This window comes from Panulirus ornatus, chromosome 10 (genome assembly GCF_036320965.1).
Source record: "Panulirus ornatus isolate Po-2019 chromosome 10, ASM3632096v1, whole genome shotgun sequence".
Taxonomy (NCBI): domain Eukaryota; kingdom Metazoa; phylum Arthropoda; class Malacostraca; order Decapoda; family Palinuridae; genus Panulirus; species Panulirus ornatus.
This window is the reverse complement of record NC_092233.1, coordinates 28,804,407-28,831,861: the sequence shown is the minus strand read 5'-3', so window position 1 is coordinate 28,831,861 and position 27,455 is coordinate 28,804,407. Positions and strand designations below refer to the sequence as shown.

General features: G+C 40.8%; 1 protein-coding gene across 1 annotated transcript in view; it reads right to left on the bottom strand.

Annotated features, from left to right (window-relative positions):
• Positions 1 to 11,681: 11,681 nt before the first annotated feature.
• The window catches only part of Uba4 (Ubiquitin-like activating enzyme 4), a 32,998-nt gene continuing 17,224 nt past the window's right edge, over positions 11,682 to 27,455 (bottom strand). The window contains 2 exon segments of the mRNA XM_071665666.1: positions 11,682 to 16,884; positions 16,887 to 17,345. Of these exon segments, the coding sequence (XP_071521767.1) occupies positions 15,986 to 16,884; positions 16,887 to 17,345 (1,358 nt within the window). The 3' untranslated portion in view covers positions 11,682 to 15,985.

Here is a 27,455-nt window from a genome sequence, read left to right as displayed (position 1 = left end):
CCTGGTTCAGCCCACTGACAACAGATCAATCCCAGTACACCACATCATTCCAATTCGCTCTGTTCTATGCACTCCTTTCACCCTCCTGCATGTTCAGGCCCTAATCATTCAAAAATTTTTTGACTCCATCCTTTCACCTCCAATTCAGTCTCCTGCTTCTCCTTGTTCCCTCAGCTTTTGACACATATATCCTGTCAATCCTTTCTCACTCATTCTCTCCATACGTCCAGACCATTTCAACACAACCTCTTCTGCTCTCTCAACCACATTTTTTATTACCACACATCTCTCTTACCCTTTTATTACTTATTCGATGGAACCACCTCACACCACATATTGTCTTTGAACATTTCATTTCCAACACATCCACCCTCCTCCATACAACCCTACCTATAGCCCATGCCTCGCAACCATATAATGTTGTTGGAACTATTATTCCTTCAAACATACCTATTTTTGCTTTCCAAGATAAAGTTCTCTCCTTCCACACATTCTTCATTGCTTCCAGGACATTTTCCCCCTCCCCCACCCTATGACTCACTTCTGTTTCCATGGTTCCATTTGCTGCCAAGTCCACTCCCAGATATCTAAAGCACTTCACTTCCAATTTTTCTCATTTCAAACTTACATCGCAATAAACTTGTCCCTCAACCTTGCTGAACAAATAGCTTTGATATAATTCACATTTACTCTTAACTTTCTCCTTTCACCCACTTTTCCAAACTCAGCCACAAACTTTTGTAGTTTCTTGCTCAAATCAGCCACCAGTGCTGTATCATTGGTGTACAACAATTGACTCACTTCCCAGGCCCTCTCAATCCTCAACAGACTGCATACTTGCCCAGCTCTCCAAAACTCTTGCATTTACCTCCCTAACCACTTCATCCATAAACAAATTAAACAACCATGTTGACATCACACACCCCTGCCACAGACCAACCTTCACTGGGAACCAATCACTCTCCTCTCTTCCTACTTGTACCCATAAAAATATCTTACTGCTTCAGCAGCTTACCTCCCACATCATATATTCGTAGGAACTTCCACAGAGCATCTCTATCAACCCTCTCATATGCTTCTCCAGATCCATGAATACTGCATACAGATCCATCTGTTTTTCGAAGTATTTCTTGCATACATTCTTCAAAGTAAACACCAGATCCACAGATCCTCCACCACTTCTAATACCACACTGCTCTTTCCCAATCTGATGCTCTGTACATGCTTTCACCCTCTCAATCAATACCCTCCCATACAATTTTCCAGGTATACTCAACAAACGTATGCCTCTGTAGTTTGAACACTCACATTTATCCCTTTTGCCTTTGTACAGTGGCACTATACATGAATTCTGCCAATTCCCCATACATACACTGAATATCCCTACCAACCAATCAACAATACAGTCACCCCCTTTCTTAGTACATTCAACTGCAATACCATCCAATCCTGCTGCCTTGCTGGATTTCATTTTCCTTGAGGCTGTCACCACTTCTCTCTTTACCAAACCAATCTCTCACTTCACACACCACCCTGCCCAAAACACCCTACATCTGCCTCATTCAACAGTCCTTCAAAATACTCACTCCATCGCTATGTGTTATCACTTCCCCGTAGTCACCTTCACCTATGATTCCTTTTGTTCTCTTGTCTTTCACACATTATTTACCTCCTTACAAAACATCTTTTTATTCTTCCTAAAGTTTAATGATACCCTCTTATTCCAGCTCTCATTTGCCGTTTTCCAAATCTTGCACCTTCCTCTTAACCTCCTTACAATTTCTCTTGTACATCTCTAAGTCATTTGCATTCCTTCTTTATAAGTACCATCCGAATGCCTTTCTTTTTCCTTTCACTAACAACTTTACTTCCTCATCCCACAGCTCACTACCCTTTCTAGTCTGCCCACCTCCCACATTTCTCATGCCACATACATCTCTTGCACATGCCATCACTGCTTCCCTAAATACATCCCATTCCTCACCCACTCTTCTCAATTCATTTGCTCTCACCTTTTGCCATTGTACAATCAATCTCTCCAAGTATTTCTTCATACAAGTCTCCTTTTCAGTCTCACTTACTCTCACCACCCTCTTCTCCCCGACATTCTCTCTTCTTTTTTGAAAACCTCTACAAATCTTCACCTTTGCCTTGACATGCCAACAGCCACCCCTCAGCACATTTACATCCAAAAGTCTCTTTTACATGCCTATCAATTTATACAAAATCTAATAAAGCCCTTTGACAATCTCTCCCACATACATACATATACTTGTGTGTATATCTCTTTTTAAACCATGTATTCCCAATAACCCGTCTTTTTCAGCACACAAATCCACAAGCTCTTCACCATTTCCATTCACAACATTGAATACCCCATGCATACCTCTTATACCCTCAACTGCCACATTATTCACCTTTACATTCAAATCACCCACTACTTATACCCAGTCTTGCGCATCAAAACTGCTGACACACTCACTCAGCTGCTCCCAAAACACTTGCCTCTCATGATCTTTCTTCTTATGACTAGGTGCATAAGCACCAACAATCGTCCATCTCTTGCCATCCACTTTCAGCTTTACCTACATCAATCTAGAATTTACTTTTTTACACTCTATCACACACTCCCACAACTCCTGCTTCTGGAGTAGTGCTACTCTTTCTTTAGCTCTTGTCCTCTCACCAACCTGTAACTTTACTCCAAAGATATTTCCAAACCATTCTTCCCCTTTACCCTTGAGCTTTGCTTTACTCAAAGCCAGAACATCCAGGTTTCCTCAAACATACTACCTATCTCTCCTTTCTTATCATTCTGGTTACATCCACACACATTCAGACACCCCAATCTAAGCCTTTGAGGAGGATGAGCACTCCCTGCCTGACTCCTTCTGTTTCCTCTTTTAGAAATTGAAATATAAGAAGGGGAGTGTTTCCAGCACCTGGCTTGTGCCCCCTTTAGTGGAAATGATAAACAGATATGTAAATAATAGATATAGAATGTAAAAATAAGTATGGGATGTGTGAATTTATGCCTAATAATAAATCATTGCTTATAAATTGTTTAGGTGTATGAAAAACTAAAACCAAGAAAAAAACCATAATCAACATATACTTAAATAAAGAAGATCCATGTTGCCATCCAGGGCACAAAATACACTCTCTCACATCAAAGCATAGTACTTTATTGGATATTCAGTATCTATCTATCTACGTCTCTGATGCCCATTTCCTCTGGGAACTCCCTCGAGGGGTTGACCTAGGCAAAAGTCAAAATAACCGGTGAACTTCAGTGCCACTTCTTAACCTTTGCTGTCTCACCCTTAACAGGCCACTGGCAGAGGGTAACTCTAATACAGTGTTTTCAGAGGCTCCTACTTAATGTGTATATATTTATCTATATCTCTGATGCCCGTTCCCTCCTGGAACTCACATCAAAGGGTAGTCACAGCAAAAGAGTCTCCACTTATCCCTGTTCTTACATGCCTTCCTTGCATACACCATTCCATGCCTTCTTCCAATTTTTCTCTCCCTCCAGTATTCCTCCACCCTATTTGCCCATGTCACAGGTGGTCTTCCACTCACACCAAACCCTTTAACTGTACTATTAGAGTCTCCCCTTGTAAACTCCCAGTCTTGCATTCTTTCCACATGCCCAACCACCTCAAAGTATCAAGTTTCACCCATTCTTCTCCACAGTTCATCCCCTTGCAATCCTTGCCATACCACATCTCTCATACACCCTTTCATTTCTTTCTTCTTTCCATCTAGTCACACCACATGCTCTTCCCAAACAGGTCATTTTCACAGCCTGGATTCTAGACCTGTGCCTCATTCCATGTCCATGTTTCGGCTGCATAGGTCAGGGTTGGGAGGACTATGTTGTCCCTTAATCTTCTCATCACTTCCATACTTATACCTCTACCCTTTATTATTCTATTAAGGGACCCAATGACTCTTTTACCCTCTACTGCTCTCTCCCTTATCTCTCCTTCCATATCACCACACTTATCCAAGATAGCTCTGATACTTAAATTTCCTCAATTCTTCCAGTCTTTTTGCCCCATATCCATAGTACAATTCAAAACACTTTCTTCTTTCCTTCTATATGGTCTTACAAAATCTATACTTTCACTCTGTTTCCATTCAAACACCATTACTTTACTTTTACTTGCATTTAACTTAAACTGCCTAAGCTCACACACATCATAAAATACTTTTACAACCTTCAGCAACTCCTCTTCACTCTTAGCAAACAACACAGAATCATCTGCCAACATATCTCACCACCACACTCCATCTCTGTACCCCGCCCTTCTCAATTTTTGTTTTTATCTCTTATCACTCCATCTATACATACATGAAAACGCCATGGTGACATCACACAGCCCTGCGTCACACCTACATGCATCCCAAAATTTTCACTCAGCTCTCCATCCACTCCTACACATGCATTTGCTCCTCTATAGACGGCTTTAAACAATTTAACAATTGTCCCCCTGTACCATATATTCTTAACATATCCCACAAAGCATTCCACTCAACTGTCATACACTTTCTCCAGACCCATAAAAGCTGCATACAACTTCTTACCTTTTGCTATATCTTTTCCACGGTCATCTTTACCACAAAAATTTGATCCACACATCCCCTACCTTTCCATCAATCTGTTAGTTAATATTCTTGCATACACTTTTCCTGGTATACTTAATAGACTTATTCCCCTATAATTCCTACATACATCCTAAACACTTTTCCCTTTGAATAAAGGAAAGAGTACTTTTCACCCATTCCTCAGGTACGACCTTCTGTTTCCATGCTAAATTACAAATAAGATGCATCCCCTCTATCACACTTTCTCCTCCATACTTCAGCATTTCAACTGTAATCCCATTCACTCTAGATGTTTTTTTTCCATGTTAGCTTCATTATTGCTCTTCTCACAAATAAGATACATCCTTTCTATCACACTTTCTCCTCCATACCTCAGCATTTCAACTGTAATCCCATCCACTCTAGATGTTTTTTTTTCATTAAGCCTCGTCACTGCTCTTCTCACCTCCCTTTTTGCTGTAGGCCCCTGCACATGTATTCTCTTCCTTCCACATTTATTAGTTCCTTAAAATACTCTTTTCATCTTCCTTTCACTTCCTCCTTTTGATTTAGCAACTCCCCTTCCTTCTCATCAACACTTCCACTGTTACATCCACCTTTCCTTTTTCACCTCCTTCCAGCATAGTTTCTCATTATTCCAAAACTTTTCACTTAACTTTCTTCCAAAATCTTCATCTACTTTTTCTTTGCTATCCTCTTTTTCTTCCAAAATCTTCATCTACTCTTTCTTTGCTTTCCTCTATCGGCTTCTTAACATTCCGCTTACATACTTTATATTCTTCTGTCCTCCTTTGTTAAACTTCCACTGGTACATTCCTGTGGAGTAATCTACCATATGCCTTTTTCTTCTCTTCCACAGCATTTCTAATCTCTTCTGTCCACCATGCATTGACCTTTTTATTCCAGTATCTCACTACCTTGTATCCCTAATGATTCTATAACCTTTACTAGTATTTCTCTAAACATTTAAACACTTCATTCACACGTGACTGCATTCCTACATTCACTGCATTTCCATCTAGCTAAGCCTTCATTACCTTCCTTTCATACTCTTCCAAGCATTTTTCCTGATTCATCTTCTCACTTGCTAACCCTTTTACCTCTCCATTCTTCCTTACACCATACCTCCACTTCACCCTGATCCTCATCCCCACAAGAACTGCGAAATGGTTTGAGTCTCCAAAGAATCCTCTCATGACTCTAGCATCCAGCACAGCCATGCTCAATCTTTCATCCATTGCCACATAGTCAGTCAAAGCCTTTTGCTCTTCTCTTCCATCATTCCTCGTTCATGTACATCTGTGGATCACCTTGTGCTGAAAGGTGTTTGCAAGGAGTAAACCCCCTCTCAGCACAAACATCCACAAGATAGCTTCCATTCTCATTTACTCCAAGCACTCCCCATTTACAAATCTCAATTCCATCATGTCCCACTTCCGCTTTTATATCGCCCAACATGTTTCTTTCATTCTCAAAACCATTTATACAGTCATTCAAATTTCTCCAGAAAATCTTCATTTTATCCTTACCTCGTACAGTCTTCGTATTCTCAGGAGCACGTACACATACCCATGCACATACTTCACAATCCCAATCTTTCTTTTCACCCACACTAATCTTGATCCATTTCATCCCTCCCATAATCTTGGTGATAGAATTGCACATCCTTGTTTTCCTCTTCCCTGATAATTTTCACTCATTCCTGTCCATACCACATCTAACATGCCCTCCTATAACTTGCATTCATGATTTCCATTTTCACCACACACCCTGCCCAAGGATATGGCTTTTCCAATCCCTAGCACATCTATGCTACAACTTTTAAACCTCTCCACAATCTCCCTTCTTTTATTCTCGCCAGTCATCCAATTCACATTCAGCACCATCACCCTCAATCATTAGTCTCTTCTAACCCTTGGAATAACTGGTAGAGTCCAGTGCTGCTTCTTAGCCTTTTGTGCCTCACCCTTGACAGGTCATTGGCAGAGGGCAACTCCAGCTCGGTGTTCCCAGAGGCAGCGAGGCTTCAAAATTGTCAAAAAAAGTAAGAGTGATGGCACACCTCAGGTGTTTATCCCCATCTAAAATTACTGCCCTGATGTAATTGGGCAATGCCAACCCCCTTTAATTCCACCCCTAAGAGGTGTAATAACGAGGCCACCACGAGAAGGCAGGGAGAGACTTTGTTACTCCAGTAAAAGTAGGGTATTTCCTTGAGGTGCTGAAACTTAATAACTAATGTTTCTATCTACTGCTTTATCTATTGCTCCCAGGCAAAATGGTACAGTTAGGGAGAATGAGTTGTGTTAGCTGTCATGTGCTACATGTGACAAGGAGGGATTGCAGACTTGTGGACACAATGCCAACAGTCCATGTGTAGGTGAAGCAGTGAGAAGAACTACTTGGGTCAAAGGAGTGCAACTTAACAATCATTGAAGTGCTGGCTCACTATGCACCTGTCATTGACCCTCCTGATACCAAGGCGGGTAGTATCAGTAATATACTTCCTGGGTTGGTGGCTGCCTACCAACTACTACCTACATTTCTTCAATATAATTCAGATATTCTGCATGGGAAAATAATCTTCAGGATTTTTTTTTTTTTTTGCAAATGGGGCAACTAACTCTTCAGAAAGTATTAGGAATGATCAGGTTAAAAGCTGCCAAGTGCTCTACACACTTCCAAGATAAGTTTGAGGGATTGGGTTCAACTTTAGAAAGAACATTCTTTGTTCAATCATGTGATAGGAGAATCTATGGCAAGTTAACCTAATGCTAGGCACATTACACATAAGAATTACAAAAAGAAAAATTAGTCTCATAGTAATATAGGTTTACTTTCTTACACTCTATCACATACTCCCACAACCCCTGACTTTACTTCCAAGATATTCCCAAACTACTCTTCCCCTTTACCTTTGAGCTTCACTTTACTCAGAGCCAGAACATCCAGGTTCCTTTCCCCAAACATACTTCCTATCTCTCCTTTTTTCTCATCTTGGTTACATCCACACACATTTAGACACCACAATCCGAGCCTTCGTGGAGGATGAGCAATCCCTGCATGACTCCTTCAGTTTCCCCTTTTAGAAAGTTAAAATACGAGGGGAGGGTTTCTAGCCCCCCGCTCCCGTCCCCTTTAGTCGCCTTCTACAACACACAGGGAATGTGTGGGAAGTATTCTTTCTGAAAGTAGATGGAGAGAGATGGGTGATTATTGGTGCCTATGCACCTAGTAATGAAAAGAAAGATCATGAGAGGCAAGTGTTCTGGGAGCAGACTTGATGCACATTACACATAAGAATTCCAAAAAAAAAAATAGTCTCATAGTAATATAGGTTTACTTTCTTACACTCTATCACATACTCCTACAACTCCTGCTTCAGGAGTAGTGCTACTCCTTCCTTTGCTCTTATCCTCTCACCATCCCCTGACTTTACTTCCAAGACATTCCCAAACCACTCTTCCCCTTTACCCTTGAGCTTCGTTTCAGGTTATGGTGATGGGTGATTTGAATGCAAAGGCGAGTAATGTGGCAGTTGAGAGTATAATTTGTGTACATGGGGTGTTCAGTGTTGTAAATGGAAATGGTGAAGAGCTTATAGATTTGTGTGCTGAAAAAAGACTGGTGATTGGGAATACCTAGTTTAAAAAGCGAGATATACATAAGTATAAGTATGTAAGTAGGAGAGATGGCCAAAGAGCATTATTGGATCATGTGTTAATTGATAGGCGCATGAAAGAGAGACTTTTGGATGTTAATGTGCTGAGAGGAGTAACTGGAGGGATGTCTGATCATTCTCTTGTGGAGGCGAAGGTGAAGATCTGTAGTGGTTTTCAGAAAGGAAGAGAGAATGTTGAGGTGAAGAGAATGGTGAGAGTAAGTGAGCTTGGAAAGGAGATTCGTGCGAGAAAGTACCAGGAGAGATTGAGTGCAGAATGGAAAAAGGTGAGAGCAAATGACATAAGGGGAGTGGGGGAGGAATGGGATATTTTTAGGGAAGCAGTGATGGCATGTGCAAAGGATGCCTGTGGCATGAGAAGGTGGGATGAAGAAGTAAGGTTGTTAGTGAAAGAGAACAGAGAGGCATTTGGTTGATTTGTGCAGGGAAATAGTGCAAATGACTGGGAGATGTATAAAAGAGGTCAAGAGAAAGGTGCAAAAGGTGAAAAAGAGGGCAAATAAGATTTGGGGTGAGAGAGTATCATCAAATTTTAGGAAGAATAAATAAAGTGCATAAGACATGAGAACAAATGGGAACATCAGTGGAGGGGCAAATGGGGAGGTAATAACAAGTAGTGGTGAAGTGAGAGGGAGATGGAGTGAGTATTTTGGAGGTTTGTTGAATGGAAACATCAGTGAAGTGGGCAAATGGGGAGGTAATAACAAGCAGTGGTGAAGTGAGAGGGAGATAGAAAGAGTATTTTGAAGGTTTGTTGAAAACGTTTGATGATAGAGTGGGAGATATTGGGTGTTTTGGTCGAGGTGGTGTGTGAAGTGAGAGGGTCAAGGAGAATGATTTGGTAAACAGAGAAAAGGTGGTGAAAGCTTTGCGGAAGATGAAAGCCGGCAAGGCGGAGGGTTTGGATGGTACTGCTGTGGATTTTATTAATAAAGGGGGTGACTGTGCTATCAATACAAAGGTATAAGTTTGTTGAGTATTCCTGGGAAATTATATGGGAGGGTATTGATTGAAAGGGTGAAGGCATGTACACAGCATCAGATTGGGGAGGAGCAGTGTGGTTTCAGAAGTGATAGAGGATGTGTGGATCAGGTGTTTGCTTTGAAGAAAATATGCGAGAAATACTTAGAAAAGCAGATGGATTTGTATGTAGCATTTATGGATCTGGAGAAGGCATATGATAGAGCTGATAGAGATTCTCTGTGGAAAGTATTAATAGTATGTGGTGTGGGAGGTAAGTTGCTAGAAGCAGTGAAAAGCTTTTATTGAGGATATAAGGCATGTGTATGAGTAGGAAGAGAGGAAAGTGATTGGTTCTCAGTGAATTTTGGTTTGTGGCAGGGGTGCATGGTGCCATTGGTTGTTTAGTTTGTTTATGGATGGGGTTGTTAGGGAGGTGAATGCAAGAGTTTTGGAGGGAGGGGCAAGTATGCAGTCTGTTGCAGATGACAGGGCTTGGGAAGTGAGTCAGTTGTTGTTTGCTGATGATATAGTGCTGGTGGCTGAGTCAGGTGAGAAACTGAATCATAAGTTGGTGACTGACTTTGGTAAAGTGTGTGAAAGAAGAAAGCCGAGAGTAAATGCGAATAAGAGCAAGGTTATTAGGTTCAGTAGGGTTGAGGGACAAGTAAATTGGGAGGTAAGTTTGAGTGGAGAAAAATGAGGAAGTGCTGTGTTTTAGATATCTGGGAGTGGATTTGGCAGTGGATGGAACCATGGAAGCAGACGTGAGTCACAGAGTGGGGGAGGGGGCGAAGGTTCTGGGAGTGTTGAAGAATGTGTGGAAGGCAAGAACAGTATCTCAGAAAGCAAAAATGGGTATGTTTGAAGGGATAGTGGTTCCACCAATGTTATATGGTTGTGAGGCATGGGCGATAGATAGGGTTGTGCGGAGGAGGGGTGGATGTGTTGGAAAAGAGATGTTTGAGGACAATATGTGGTGCAAGGTGGTTCGATCAAGTGAGTTATGAAAGGGTAAGAGAGGTGTGTAGTAATAAAAAGAGTGGTTGAGAGCAGAAGAGGGTGTATTGAAAAGGTTTGGTCACATGGAGAGAATGAGTGAAGAAAGACTGACAATGAGGATATATGTGTCAGAGGTGGAGGGAATGAGGAGAAGTGGGAGACCAAATTGGAGGTGGAAGGATGGAGTGAAAAAGATTTTGAGCGATCGGGGCCTGAACATACAGGAGGGTGAAAGGCGTGCAAGAAATAGAGTGAACTGGAACGATGTGGTATACCGGGTTCAACATGCTGTCAATGGATTGAACCAGGGCATGTGAAACATCTGGGGGAAACCATGGAAAGTTTTGTAGGGCCTGGATGTGGAAAGGGAGCTGTGGTTTTGATGCATTACACATGACAGCTAGAGTCTGAGTGTGGATAAATGTGGCCTTTGTTGTCCTCTCCTAGCGCTACCTCGCACGCATGCAGGGGGAGGGGGGATGTCATTTCATGTGTGGCGGGGTGGCGGCGGGAATGGATGAAGGTAGCAAGTATGAATTAAGTACATGTGTATATATGTATATGTCTGTGTATGTAAATGTATGTATATGTTGAAATGTATAGGTATGTATATGTGCGTGTGTGGGCGTTTATGTATATACATGTGTATGAGGGGTGGGTTGGGCCATTCTTTTGTCTGTTTCTTTGTGCTACCTCACTAAAGGAGGAGACAGTGAAAAAGTATAATAAATAAAAAAATTTAGTCATTCTATATTAACATCCAAAAGTCTCTCTTTCATGTGCCTATCCATTAACACGTAATCCAATAACGCTTTCTGGCCATCTCTCCTACTTACATATGTATACTTATGTACATTTTTAAACCAGGTATTCCCAATCACCAGTCCTTTTTCAGCACACAAATCTACGAGCTCTTCACCATTTCCATTTACAACACTTAACACCCCATGTCCACTAATTATTCCCTCAACTTCCACATTACTCACCTTTGCATTCAAATCATCCATCACTATAACCTGGTCTCATGCATCAAAACTGCTAACACACTCACTTAGTTGCTCCCAAAAGGTGATATTACTGTAAGAAACCAGATGGCATAAACATGTGGAAGCAGTTTGCAAGCAAGTTAATTATACGAAAATTTTCAGGGATGATCAGAATTCCAACAAATCATGCAGCATGCACAAACTAATACAGTAATGCATCAAGAATGCAAAATGGAGACATTAAGCTATTACCAGTGTCCTACTGTAACTAAAGAATATTTTCAAATATGAAATTAGTGGGGGCTTAAAGAAGTAAAGGATCCAGCATACCACAATAAGGGCACCTAGACTTGTCCCACAATATCATCTGGAACATGTTAGGAAAGCTCATACGTGGAAAACAAGCCTTAATATTATTTTTGTTGTCAAAGACCAGATATTTCTATTCTTTATTTATGCAACTTTATAAAATTATTACTATACATACAGTATTTACGAATGTACACCACAGTGACAGACCATTTAACAAATTACAATTAGAACATCATCAAACTTTTACTTTATAAGTATCTAAGCTTTGAATAAGTTCAATCTTATAAATCCAGCAAACTGTAACATTTTAAATACATTTTTAGATTTTGCATTTAGTACATCTATAAAAGTTACATGTACCTATCTATAAAAGTTACATGTACCAATACTAGATGAGGAAAACTGACCACTAATAAGTTGTAGATGTAATGATGAAACAATAAGTGTTATGTAATCAAAGATGCAAAATAAACTTGCTATCAGCTCTTATCTGTATTGTACAATTAAGTGATCCCAGCACTGTTACAGTTAAATTGTGACATACCTCAAAATCTTTACTGCCTTACAAAAAAAACTTGACTAGAAAACCTAATTTTCTTACCTGTATTTCATTTTGCTGAGATAACCAAATAACAACAGAGTTCACAATGATTAAAGAATATGCGTAATCAATTCAAATACAATATAAGTATCCTTGTATTTCAACTTTCTAAAAGGGGAAACAGCAGAAGGAACCATGCGGGGAGTGCTCATCCTCCTTGAAGGCTCAAATTGGGGTGTCTAAATGTGTGTGGATGTAACCAGGATGAGAAAAAAGGATAGGCAGTATGCTTGAGGAAAGGAACCTGGATCTTTTGGCTCTGAGTGAAATGAAGCTCAAAGGTAAAGGGGAAGAGTGGTTTGGGAATGTTTTGGGAGTAAAGTCTGGGGCTGGTGAGAGGACAAGAGCAAAGGAAGGAGAAGCACCACTCCTGAAACAGGAGTTGTGTGGGTATGTGATAGGGTGTAAGAAAGTATACTTTAGACTGACATGGGTAAAACTGAAATGGGATGGAGAGAGATGGGTGATTATTGGTGCCTATGCACCTGGGCATGAGAAGAAAGATCATGAGAGGCAAGTGTTTTGGGAGCAGCTGAGTGAGTGTGGTAGCAGTTTTGATGCATGAGACCGGGTTATAGTGATGGGTGATTTGAATGCAAAGGTGAGTAATGTGGCAGTTGAGGGAATAATTGATGTACAAAGGGTGTTCAGTGTTGTAAATGGAAATGGTGAAGAGCTTGTAGATTTGTGTGCTGAAAAAGAACTGGTGATTGGGAATACCTGGTTTAAAAAGAGATTTACATAAGTATACATATGTAAGTAGGATAGATGGCCTGAGAGCGTTATTGGATTACATGTTAATTGATAGGTGCGTGAAAGAGACTTCTGGATGTTAATGTGCTGAGAGGTGCAACTGGAGGAATGTCTGATCATCATCTTGTGGAGGCAAAGGTGAAGATTTGTAGAGGTTTTCAGAAAAGAAGAGAAAATGTTGGGATGAAGAGATTGGTGAGAGTAAGTGAGCCTGGAAAGGAGACTTGTGTGAGAAAGTAGCAGGAGAGACTGAGTACAGAATGGAAAAAGGCGAGAGCAAAGGACGTAAAGGAAGTGGGGGAGGAATGGGATGTATTTAGGGAAGCAGTGATGGCTTGCACAAAAGATGCTTGTGGCATGAGAAGCGTGGGAAGTGGGTTGATTAGAAAGGGTAGTGAGTGGTGAGATGATGAAGTAAGATTATCAGTGAAAGAGAAGAGAGAGGCATTTGGACGATTTTTGCAGGGAAATAATGCAAATGAATGGGAGATGTATAAAAGAAAGAGGCAGGAGGTCAAGAGGAAGGTGCAAGAGGTGAAAAAGAGGGCAAATGAGAGTTGGGGCGAGAGAGTATCATTAAATTTTAGGGAAAATAAACAGATGTTTTGGAAGGAGGTAAATAAAGTGCGTAAGACAAGGGAGCAAATGGGAACTTCAGTAAAGGGGGCTAATGGGGAGGTAATAACAAGTAGTGGTGATGTGAGAAGGAGATGGAGTGAGTACTTTGAAGGTTTGTTGAATGTGTTAGATGATAGAGTGGCAAATATAGGTTGTTTTGGTCGAGGTGGTGTGCGAAGTGAGAGGGTTAGGGAGAATGATTTGGTAAACAAAGAGGTAGCAAAAGCTTTGCAGAAGGTGAAAGCTGGCAAGGTGGCAGGTTTCGATGGTGTTGCAGTGGAATTTATTTACATAAGGGGTGACTGTGTTGTTGACTGGTTGGTAAGGATATTTAATGTATGTATGGCTCATGGTGAAGTGCCTGAAGGTTGGTGGAATGCATGCATAGTGCCATTGTACAAAGGCAAAGGGGATAAAGGTGAGTGTTCAATTTAGAGACGTATAAGTTTGTGGGTGGGTTGGGCCATTCTTTCATCTGTTTCCTTGCGCTTCCTCGCTAATGTGGGAGACAGCGACAAAGTATAATAAAAAAAAAAATAATTTAAATACAAATGTTCTCCACTAAAAATATTAAAATATTAATTCTTAATGAACAGGACAAAGATTTATATATAACTGGCAAAAAATAAAACAAATTCTAGCAAATCTATATAAATTTTCAAAATTACCTTCAAAACGGCATACAGTACATGGACGTGGTGAAAATAAGTGATTTAGACTACAAGTACTATACAACTTTTGTATCCCAGAATTTACTAAGTTATAACAAGCTCTCATTAAGTCATGAAGTTATTTCCGTCTACAAAATTCATGAAAGTCCTAACTATGCATCTAACACTAATGAAACACTGACCTGAGAAATACTTTGAAAAATCAGAGTAATGGAAATTCACTTCTTTTCTTACCTAACAGTGTAGTAATCAAAATATTTCTATGAACTACGAATTCATTATTAATGAAACAGTCTAGTTTGTGATATCAATTCCCAGCAGCATTTGAATCATTAATACTTATATTTCTTTCTCACTCCATCTTCAGTTTACAAAATCCCACTGTCCAGCAGCTATGGAATCTCAACTATGTGGCCTGATCCTAGCACAACTCCAAACACTTCACCATCCAAACCATTCTGAGCCTTTATCTGTCCCTCCATCTTATTCCCATTCTTACTCCTCCTATTCTACCTATCTTAAACACACTTTCTTGGACACACTTTCAAGAAAACCCCCCTTTCCACATCTCTAAACTGTCTTCAGCCTTCCCATTTATCACTTCAAGCTGCACCTTTCACTACTTCATCCCCTAGTCTAACATCATTACACACCCTACCAAATACCTTCATTCCACATTCTATCAATTCCATCTCCACAGCCTGGACTCTCCCAACTGTTCTTTTTCCACACACATTTTATTCCCATACACATTAGAGGCTGATCTATGCAATCTAGCCAATTCTGCCAAACTTATATATTCATATTTTACCCATCTGATGACCACTAACCCTTGTATATTTTGGACCTCAATAAAAAGGGGCTCTGGGGCAGGGAAATACATCCATCTCATGTAATGTCAACCTTAGACTACTCTGTATTCTTCTACTCATTCAAATGTATATCTTACTGTCTGAAGTAAACCCTTGCCTTTTTTTCAGTTTCATATGTGTTGCATTCTAACTCTTTCATTTCTTAAGTTTTCTTTCCAATTTCATTCTTGAGGTAAATATAAGATCATAACTACATACATGCATCCATCAATTAATCTCTCAATATAACATAGGGAATGGTTAATTATCAATCACTACTTTGCCATACACCTTATCTCCCTCCTATGTTCAATAATCTTTACATTCATTTCACTTACCATTGTAGAAAGGTATTACAGTGCCTGTATTATCATATTTACCCACCTTCTTACCACTATTCCAAGTTCACATATTATGCATGAAAACATCTGTGCAAGTCTTACAACCCCTCCTTCAGAAGCCTGTCTTTGCATTTATCTGGTCCTCTTCTGGCATCTTACCACACCACCTTAATTATCATCTACTTGTTTAATTCCTATAACCTCACAGAGTCCATAATGATTCCTCTCAACATTTGTAACATTCAATTACCCCCATGAAGTATTCAATCTATTTCCAGCATTATTATAAGGCTTTGAAAATGATAGTCATATAATCTATCTATTTCAATATCTTATAACCATTCATTTTACTACTCAGCTTTCTTTCCAGGTCCTTATCCTCTTTCATTTTACTGTTTTCTGAAACTTTTTGCTGTTTTTACTCAATCTGATAATGAAATAGTCTATTTTGTGTGCCCAGACTCTTTTATAACAAATCTGGAAAAGAAGTGTCAATCTTAAATGTCCAAACTATACCTGTAACATCACAAGACTTGAAAAGTATTCATTTTTGTGAGCTAAACTGTCAATACCCTTATGGTTTCTGGTAAAATACTAATATACAGGGAATGTTAGGTCTATTTCATGTGCCCAGGCTGTCAAGCCCCCAATAATATCTTTAATCTGGCATTCATGCTGACTGAGTGCTGATTCTAGCTGATGAACTGCTAGCTGAGAATCATTTCCACGGCGACAAATGCAATATATACTCCTTGCCCCTGATCTCACTAGTTTCTCTTTGATGGTAGCAATACTTTCTGCCTTACTTAGTTGCTTCAATGGAATGTTTACACAGTTTGGAATTGCACATATCTCTAACTCCACAGGGAGGCGCACATCTATTAATACATGAGGAAACTTTGCATCTACTACTGCTTTGTATTCTTCAACTGTCACCCTCTTGTTTGTTTCAAGAATTTTCATGCTTTTTTCTTTGTCAGTAGCTGCTGCTCCACAAAACTGCTCATAGTCTACTAGTTTCGTCATGCTCGGTGTTTCTCCACAAACCTCACACAAATTCCTACTTCCCCTAAGTCTGACAGTCCGAAATGTTCCATGCAAGGCTTCAAAAAGCAAAAGTTTCTGTGATAGGGGAGATCCTAAACCACTAGCTATTTTGATGGCTTCCAGAGCTTGCAAGCAACCAATTAAACCAGGCACAACCCCTAAAACACCTCCATCTGAGCAATTGGTCACAGTTTCTGGTGGAGGAGGTTTAGGATGTATACACCGGAAGCATGGCCCGCCTTCATAATGATAAACAGTCAACTGACCCTCGAATCGCAGTGCTGATCCAGACACTAAAGGTCTGTTTGTCAACACACAAGCATCATTAAGTAAGTAACGAGTGGCAACATTGTCTGTACAATCCAAAACAATATCATACTTATCAATTACTTGTAAAGCTTCATCACTTTTGAGAGCTATTTCATAAGGAATAACTTCACACTTCTATTTAATGCCTTCACAGAACAGGCTACAGATACAGCCTTAGATATTCCAACTTTTTCTTCAGTATGCAAAATTTGTCTATGAAGGTTACTTAGTTCTACAACATCATAGTCAATCAGACCCAGGCGTCCAACCCCAGCAGCTGCTAGATAAATTGCAGCAGGGCAACCTAAACCACCACAGCCAACAATTAAAACAGAAGCTGTTGCAAGTTTCCTTTGCCCATGAGGTCCAAACTCAGGAAGAATCAGCTGACGAGAATATCTAGCTACTTCTGCATGACTAAGAGGAATCTCTCTCTTGGGTAAAATCTCATGGCTTGCAAGGTCCTTTACAAGAGTGGCTTGATATGCCTCCAGGTTCTCACTCTGATATTTTTGGAGCTTTAGTTTTAAGTGCTGATTCTCATTTTCCTTTTTCTGGAGTTCTTCAAGTAGTTTTTCACGAGACCAACCTTCCATTTCTGAAAGAAATATATATATTATATGATATATTATACTTTTGTCGCTGTCTCCCGCATTAGCAGGCTAGTGCAAGGAAACAGACGAAAGAATGGCCCAACCCACCCACATACACATGTATATACATACACGTCCACACGCACATATATATACCTATACATTTCAATGTATACATATATATATATACACACAGACATATACATAAATATACACATGTACATAATTCATACTGTCTGCCCTTATTCATTCCCGTCACCACCCCACCACACATGAAATGAAAACCCCCTCCCCTCACATGTGTGCAAGGTAGCACTAGGAAAAAACAAAGGCCACATCCGTTCACACTCAGTCTCTAGCTGTCATGTATAATGCACCGAAACCACAGCTCCCTTTCCACATCCAGGCCCCACAATACTTTCCATAGTTTACCCCAGACGCTTCACATGCCCTGGTTCAATCCATTGACAGCATGTTGACCCTGGTATACCACATCGTTCCAATTCACTCTATTCCCTGCATGCCTTTCACCCTCCTGCATGTTCAGGCCCCGATCACTCAAAATCTTTTTCACTCCATCTTTCCACCTCCAATTTGGTCTCCAACTTCTCGTTCCCTCCGCCTCTGACACATATATATCCTCTTTGTCAATCTTTCCTCACTCATGCTCTCCATGTGACCAAACCATTTCAAAACACCCTCTTCTGCTCTCTCATCCACACTCTTTTTGTTACCACACATTTCTCTTACCCTTTCATTACTTACTCGATCAAACCACCTCACACCACATATTGTCCTCAAACATCTCATTTCCAGCACATCCACCCTCCTCCGCACAACTCCATCTATAGCCCACACCTTGCAACCATATAACACTGTTGGAACCACTATTCCTTCAAACATACCCATTTTTGCTTTCCAAGATAACGTTCTTGACTTCTACACATTTTTCAATACTCCAAGAATTTTCACCCCCTCCCCCACCCTATGATTCACTTCCACTTCCATGGTTCTATTCACTGCCAAATCCACTCCCAGACATCTAAAACACTTCACTTCCTCAAGTTGTTCTCCATTCAAACTTACCTCCCAATTGACTTGTCCCTTAACCCTACTGTACCTAATAACCTTGCTCTTATTCACATTTACTCTCAGCTTTCTTCTTTCACACACTTTACCAAACTCAGTCACCAGCTTCTGCAGTTTCTCACCCAAACCAGCTACCAGCACTGTATCATCAGTGAACAACAATTGACTCACTTCCCAAGCTCTCTCATCCACAACAGACTGCATACTTGCCCCTCTTTCCAAAACTCTTGCATTCATCTTCCTAACAACCCCATCCATAAACAAATTAAACAAATATCCACAACAGACTGCATACTTGCCCCTCTTTCCAAAACTCTTGCATTCATCTCGCTAACAACCCCATCCATAAACAAATTAAACAAATATATCTTAATACATATTAACAATAATATACAGAACCTTTAACAAAAAAGAATATGACTAATACACTGCAGCAGAACAGGAGGTATCTCCAACATGCACACCATTAAATTCTGGCCAAAATGGCATAGCACACACACTAGGATACATTTTGAAATAATTGATACTAGGTTCACCTGAAATACTTTAACTGTGTGTCAAATTTTCTCTTGAATGTTTTAATAGTTCCATGCATGTTTCTGATTTCACCTGGTGCACTGGTATACTGAGAAATCTTTCCTATAATCTGACTGAACTCTAATCTATTTTAATTTCAATTATAACTTTCTGGTATACTCCACTGAATTCTTGCAGACATAACTTGATTTTTTCTTGCTGCACTGGCACAGCTTATAAGGAACCATTGCAGCCTCCCCCCATTACAATTGTTTTCCCCTGCTTGACACTTACATAATTTTTGTTTCTGGGTGGAAAGTGTCATTTCTGAATTGCTTATGAATAAAAAGTAGAGAAAAAGGATATTATTCCTTCAAACTTTGCTTTTGTGACCAACACACTGATATTTTGAAATCTACCTATTTCCAATTGGACAACAGGAGAATTTGCACATTTTCATTGACAAAAAGTAAGAAAAACAACATATGAATCAAAATTAACATGTATTTACACTAATGTTAAATGAAAGTGGTCACAAAACATTTAGAAGTAAGTAGTTTTCCAGATATACAATTATACTGTAAATCACTTTCACAACAGAACCCAAATATAATCTCCCATCACATTCTCATTTTATGTTCCTTGGTAGTGGCATTCAAAGTCCAGTATATCCTGGTGGAAGTGCTCTCCTTGTACCTCTGAACATGCTCCCATGTTCTTGAATTTATCAAGATAAGTATCAAGGACATGGACTTTGAGGGACATCCTGCAGCCTATTTTGCTGAAGTTCCCATAGTCTCAACCAGCTTCACATAGTTTTTGGCCTTGTGATGCACAGGAAGACCAGAACCACTGTAACAAAGCTGTACCAAGCTGCTTTCTCAATCCTAGTAAGCTTCTAAGTGAATTCCTTGTATTCCAGGATCTTTATCTGTGGTCCAACAAAGACACCAGCTTTGACCTTTGCCTCTGATAGCTTAGGGAAGAAGTCAAGAAGGTACTTGTAGGCTGCAGAGTGGAGCTGTGACAAACTGTTTCATAAGGCCTATTTTCATGTGCAGTGGAGGCATCATCACCTTCTGGGGGTCCACCAGTGGCTCCCACTTGACATTATTCATCCCTACATAGAATTCAGTCCACTGTGGCCAGTCTCGCCTTTGGTAGTGTGGCAGTGTCCCTGCTGTCCCAAAGGCAAAGATAGCATGGAAACTTGGTAAAACTGCCTAAGAGACCCATCAGGAATCCCATCATTTTGAAGTCTCCAATGACCTTCCAGCTGTACTCATCATACTTCAAGGCATCTAGCAAAGTCATGACACTGTTCTATTCTTCTTTGTATCACCCTCTATAAGTTTTGCTCAAGAAGCATCCTCTTAGGTTCTTTCTATCCAGCTGATTTTGATCTCTCTCTCTCTCTCTCTCTCTCTCTCTCTCTCTCTCTCTCTCTCTCTCTCTCTATATATATATATATATATATATATATGTGTGTGTGTGTGTGTGTGTTGGAAATGAGATGTCTGAGGACAATATGTGGTGTGAGGTGGTTTGATCGAGTAAGTAACGAAAGGGTAAGAGAGATGTGTAGTAATAAAAACAGTGTGGTTCAGAGAGCAGAAGAGGGTGTATTGAAATAGTTTGGTCACATGGAGAGAATGAGTGAAGAAAGATTGACAAAGAGGATAAATGTGTTAGAAGTGGAGGGAACGAGAAGTGGGAGACCAAACTGGAGGTGGAAGGACAGAGTGAAAAAGATTTTGAGCAATCAGGGCCTTAACATGCAGAAGGGTGAAAGACATGCAAGGAAAAGAGTCAATTGGGACAATGTGGTATACCGGGGTCGACGTGCAGTCAATGGATTGAACCAGGGCATGTGAAGCATCTCGGGTAAACAAAGGAAATTTTCGTGGGGCCTGGATGTGGAATGGGAGCTGTGGCTTCAGTGCATTATACATGATGGATAGAGACTGAATATGAACAAATGTGGCCTTTGTTGTCTTTTCACAGTGCTACCTCATGCGCGTGCGGGGAGAGGGGGTTGTCATTTCATGTGTGGTGGGGTGGCAATGGGAATGAATAAAGGCAGCAAATATGAATTATATACGTGTGAATATACGTATATGTCTGTGCATGTATACACATGTAAACGTTGAAATGTATAGGTATGTATATTTGCATGTGTGGACGTCTATGTATATACACGAGTATGTAGGTGGCTTGGGCCATTCTTTCATCTGCTTCCTTGCGCTACCTCGCTAACACGGGAGACAGCGACAAAGTGTAAAAAATAAAATAAAAATATACATACATATTTATTTATTTATTTATTTTGCTTTGTCGCTGTCTCCCGCGTTTGCGAGGTAGCGCAAGGAAACAGATGAAAGAAATGGCCCAACCCACCCCCATACACATGTATATGCATACATGTTCACATACGCAAATATACATACCTATACATCTCAGTGTACACATATATATACACACACACAAACATATACATATATACACATGTACATAATTCATACTATCTGCCTTTATTTATTCCCATCGCCACCTCGCCACACATGGAATAACATCCCCCTCCCCCCTCATGTGTGCGAAGTAGCGCTAGGAAAAGATAACAAAGGCCCCATCCGTTCATACTCAGTCTCTAGCTGTCATGCAATAATGCCCAAAACCAAAGGTCCCTTTCCACATCCAGGCCCCACAGAACTTTCCATGGTTCACCCCAGACGCTTCACATACATACATACATACATACATATATATATATATATATATATATATATATATATATATATATATATATATATATATATATTATACTTTGTCGCTGTCTCCCACGTTTGCGAGGTAGCGCAAGGAAACAGACGAAAGAAATGGCCCAACCCACCCCCATACACATGTATATACATACGTCCACACACGCAAATATATACACCTACACAGCTTTCCATGGTTTACCCCAGCCGCTTCACATGCCTTGATTCAATCCACTGACAGCACGTCAACCCCGGTATACCACATCGCTCCAATTCACTCTATTCCTTGCCCTCCTTTCACCCTCCTGCATGTTCAGGCCCCGATCACACAAAATCTTTTTCACTCCATCTTTCCACCTCCAATTTGGTCTCCCTCTTCTCCTCGTTCCCTCCACCTCCGACACATATATCCTCTTGGTCAATCTTTCCTCACTCATTCTCTCCATGTGCCCAAACCACTTCAAAACACCCTCTTCTGCTCTCTCAACCACGCTCTTTTTATTTCCACACATCTCTCTTACCCTTACGTTACTCACTCGATCAAACCACCTCACACCACACATTCTCCTCAAACATCTCATTTCTAGCACATCCATCCTCCTGCGCACTACTCTATCCATAGCCCACGCCTCGCAACCATACAACATTGTTGGAACCACTATTCCTTCAAACATACCCATTTTTGCTTTCCGAGATAATGTTCTCGACTTCCACACATTCTTCAAGGCCCCCAGAATTTTCGCCCCCTCCCCCACCCTATGATCCACTTCCGCTTCCATGGTTCCATCCGCTGCCAGATCCACTCCCAGATATCTAAAACACTTCACTTCCTCCAGTTTTTCTCCATTCAAACTTACCTCCCAATTGACTTGACCCTCAACTCTACTGTGCCTAATAACCTTGCTCTTATTCACATTTACTCTTAACTTTCTTCTTCCACACACTTTACCAAACTCAGTCACCAGCTTCTGCAGTTTCTCACATGAATCAGCCACCAGTGCTGTATCATCAGCGAACAACAACTGACTCACTTCCCAAGCTCTCTCATCCCCAACAGACTTCATACTTGCCCCTCTTTCCAAAACTCTTGCATTTACCTCCCTAACAACCCCATCCATAAACAAATTAAACAACCATGGAGACATCACACACCCCTGCCGCAAACCTACATTCACTGAGAACCAATCACTTTCCTCTCTTCCTACACGTACACATGCCTTACATCCTCGATAGTAACTTTTCACTGCTTCTAACAACTTTCCTCCCACACCATATATTCTTAATACCTTCCACAGAGCATCTCTATCAACTCTATCATATGCCTTCTCCAGATCCATAAATGCTACATACAAATCCATTTGCTTTTCTAAGTATTTCTCACATACATTCTTCAAAGCAAACACCTGATCCACACATCCTCTACCACTTCTGAAACCACACTGCACTTCCCCAATCTGATGCTCTGTACATGCCTTCACCCTCTCAATCAATACCCTCCCATATACTTTACCAGGAATACTCAACAAACTTATACCTCTGTAATTTGAGCACTCACTCTTATCCCCTTTGCCTTTGTACAATGGCACTATGCACGCATTCCGCCAATCCTCAGGCACCTCACCATGAGTCATACATACATTAAATAACCTTACCAACCAGTCAACAATACAGTCACCCCCTTTTTTAATAAATTCCACTGCAATACCATCCAAACCTGCTGCCTTGCCGGCTTTCATCTTCCGCAAAGCTTTCACTACCTCTTCTCTGTTTACCAAATCATTTTCCCCAACCCTCTCACTTTGCACACCACCTCGACCAAAACATCCTATATCTGCCACTCTATCATCAAACACATTCAACAAACCTTCAAAATACTCACTCCATCTCCTTCTCACATCACCACTACTTGTTATCACCTCCCCATTTGCACCCTTCACTGAAGTTCCCATTTGCTCCCTTGTCTTACGCACTTTATTTACCTCCTTCCAGAACATCTTTTTATTCTCCCTAAAATTTAATGATACTCTCTCACCCCAACTCTCATTTGCCCTTTTTTACACCTCTTGACCTCCTGTCTCTTTCTTTTATACATCTCCCACTCAATTGCATTTTTTCCCTGCAAAAATCGTCCAAATGCCTCTCTCTTCTCTTTCACTAATACTCTTACTTCTTCATCCCACCACTCACTACCCTTTCTAATCAACCCATCTCCCACTCTTCTCATGCCACAAGCATCTTTTGCGCAATCCATCACTGATTCCCTAAATACATCCCATTCCTCCCCCACTCCCCTTACTTCCATTGTTCTCACCTTTTTCCATTCTGTACTCAGTCTCTCCTGGTACTTCCTCACACAGGTCTCCTTCCCAAGCTCACTTACTCTCACCACCCTCTTCACCCCAACATTCACTCTTCTTTTCTGAAAACCCATACAAATCTTCACCTTTGCCTCCACAAGATAATGATCAGACATCCCTCCAGTTGCACCTCTCAGCACATTAACATCCAAAAGTCTCTCTTTCGCACGCCTGTCAATTAACACGTAATCCAATAACGCTCTCTGGCCATCTCTCCTACTTACATAAGTATACTTATGTATATCTCGCTTTTTAAACCAGGTATTCCCAATCATCAGTCCTTTTTCAGCACATAAATCTACAAGCTCTTCACCATTTCCATTTACAACACTGAACACCCCATGTATACCAATTATTCCCTCAACTGCCACATTACTCACCTTTGCATTCAAATCACCCATCACTATAACCCGGTCTCGTGCATCAAAACCACTAACACACTCATTCAGCTGCTCCCAAAACACTTGCCTCTCATGATCTTTCTTCTCATGCCCAGGTGCATATGCACCAATAATCACCCACCTCTCTCCATCAACTTTCAGTTTTACCCATATTAATCGAGAATTTACTTTCTTACATTCTATCACATACTCCCACAACTCCTGTTTCAGGAGTATTGCTACTCCTTCCCTTGCTCTTGTCCTCTCACTAACCCCTGACTTTACTCCCCAGACATTCCCAAACCACTCTTCCCCTTTACCCTTGAGCTTCGTTTCACTCAGAGCCAAAACATCCAGGTTCCTTTCCTCAAACATACTACCTATCTCTCCTTTTTTCACGTCTTGGTTACATCCACACACATTTAGGCACCCCACTCTGAGCCTTCGAGGAGGATGAGCACTCCCCGCGTGACTCCTTCTTCTGTTTCCCATTTTATATATATATATATATATATATATATGGGAGCGGGGGGCTGGAAATCCTCCCCTCTCAGTTTTTTTTTTATTTTCCAAAAGAAGGAACAGAGAAGGGGGCCAGGTGAGGATATTCCCTCAAAGGTCCAGTCCTCTGTTCTTAACGCTACCTTGCTAACGTGGGAAATGGCGAATAGTATGAATAAAAGAAAAAAAAAAAAAAAATATATATATATATATATATATATATATATATATATATATATCCCTGGGGATAGGGGATTAAGAATACTTCCCACGTATACCCTGCGTGTCGTAGAAGGCGACTAAAATGGGAGGGAGCGGGGGGCTGGAAATCCTCCCCTCTCGTTTATTTTTTTTTTTTTTTAATTTTCCAAAAGAAGGAACAGAGGGGGCCAGGTGAGGATATTCCAAAAAAAGCCCAGTCCTCTGTTCTTCACGCTACCTCGCTAACGCGGGAAATGGCAAATAGTTTAAAAGAAAGAAGAATATATATATATATATATATATATATATTTTTTTTTTTTTTTTTTTTTCATACGATTCGCCGTTTCCCGCGTTTGCGAGGTAGCGTTAAGAACAGAGGACTGGGCCTTAGACGGAAAATCCTCACCTGGCCCCCTTCTCTGTTCCCTCTTTTGGAAAATTAAAAAAAAAAAAAAACGAGAGGGGAGGATTTCCAGCCACCCGCTCCCTTCCCATTTAGTCGCCTTCTACGACACGCAGGGAATACGTGGGAAGTATTCTTTCTCCCCTATCCCCAGGGATAATATATATATATATATATATATATATATATATATATATATATATAGTTTTTTTTTTTGCCGCTGTCTCCCGCGTTTGCGAGGTAGCGCAAGGAAACAGACGAAAGAAATGGCCCAACCCACCCCCATACACATGTATATACATACACATCCACACACGCAAATATACATACCTGCACAGCTTTCCATGGTTTACCCCAGACGCTTCACATGCCCTGATTCAATCCACTGACAGCATGTCAACCCCAGTATACCACATCGATCCAATTCACTCTATTCCTTGCCCTCCTTTCACCCTCCTGCATGTTCAGGCCCTGATCACACAAAATCTTTTTCACTCCATCTTTCCACCTCCAATTTGGTCTCCCACTTCTCCTCGTTCCCTCCACCTCCGACACATATATCCTCTTGGTCAATCTTTCCTCACTCATTCTCTCCATGTGCCCAAACCATTTCAAAACACCCTCTTCTGCTCTCTCAACCACACTCTTTTTATTTCCACACATCTCTCTTACCCTTATGTTACTTACTCGATCAAACCACCTCACACCACACATTGTCCTCAAACATCTCATTTCCAGCACATCCACCCTCCTGCGCACAACTCTATCCATAGCCCACGCCTCGCAACCATACAACATTGTTGGAACCACTATTCCTTCAAACATACCCATTTTTGCTTTCCGAGATAATGTTCTCGACTTCCACACATTCTTCAAGGCTCCCAGGATTTTCGCCCCCTCCCCCACCCTATGATCCACTTCTGCTTCCATGGTTCCATCTGCTGCCAGATCCACTCCCAGATATCTAAAACACTTTACTACCTCCAGTTTTTCTCCATTCAAACTTTCCTCCCAATTGACTTGACCCTCAACCCTACTGTACCTAATAACCTTGCTCTTATTCACATTTACATAAGTATACGTATGTAAGTAGGAGAGATGGCCAGAGAGCGTTATTGGATTACGTGTTAATTGACAGGCGCGCGAAAGAGAGACTTTTGGATGTTAATGTGCTGAGAGGTGCAACTGGAGGGATGTCTGATCATTATCTTATGGAGGCTAAGGTGAAGATTTGTATGGGTTTTCAGAAAAGAAGAGTGAATGTTGGGGTGAAGAGGGTGGTGAGAGGAAGTGAGCTTGGGAAGGAGACTTGTGTGAGGAAGTACCAGGAGAGACTGAGTACAGAATGGAAAAAGGTGAGAACAATGGAAGTAAGGGGAGTGGGGGAGGAATGGGATGTATTTAGGGAATCAGTGATGGATTGCGCAAAAGATGCTTGTGGCATGAAAAGAGTGGGAGGTGGATTGATTAGAAAGGGTAGTGAGTGGTGGGATGAAGAAGTAAGATTATTAGTGAAAGAGAAGATAGAGGCATTTGGACGATTTTTGCAGGGAAAAAATGCAATTGAGTGGGAGATGTACAAAAGAAAGAGACAGGAGGTCAAGAGAAAGGTGCAAGAGGTGAAAAAGAGGGCAAATGAGGGTTGGGGTGAGAGAGTATCATTAAATTCTAGGGAGAATAAAAAGATGTTCTGGAAGGAGGTAAATAAAGTGCGTAAGACAAGGGAGCAAATGGGAACTTTAGTGAAGGGCGCAAATGGGGAGGTGATAACAAGTAGTGGTGATGTGAGAAGGAGATGGAGTGAGTATTTTGAAGGTTTGTTGAATGTGTTTGATGATAGAGTGGCAGATATAGGGTGTTTTGGTCGAGGTGGTGTGCAAAGTGAGAGGGTTAGGGAAAATGATTTGGT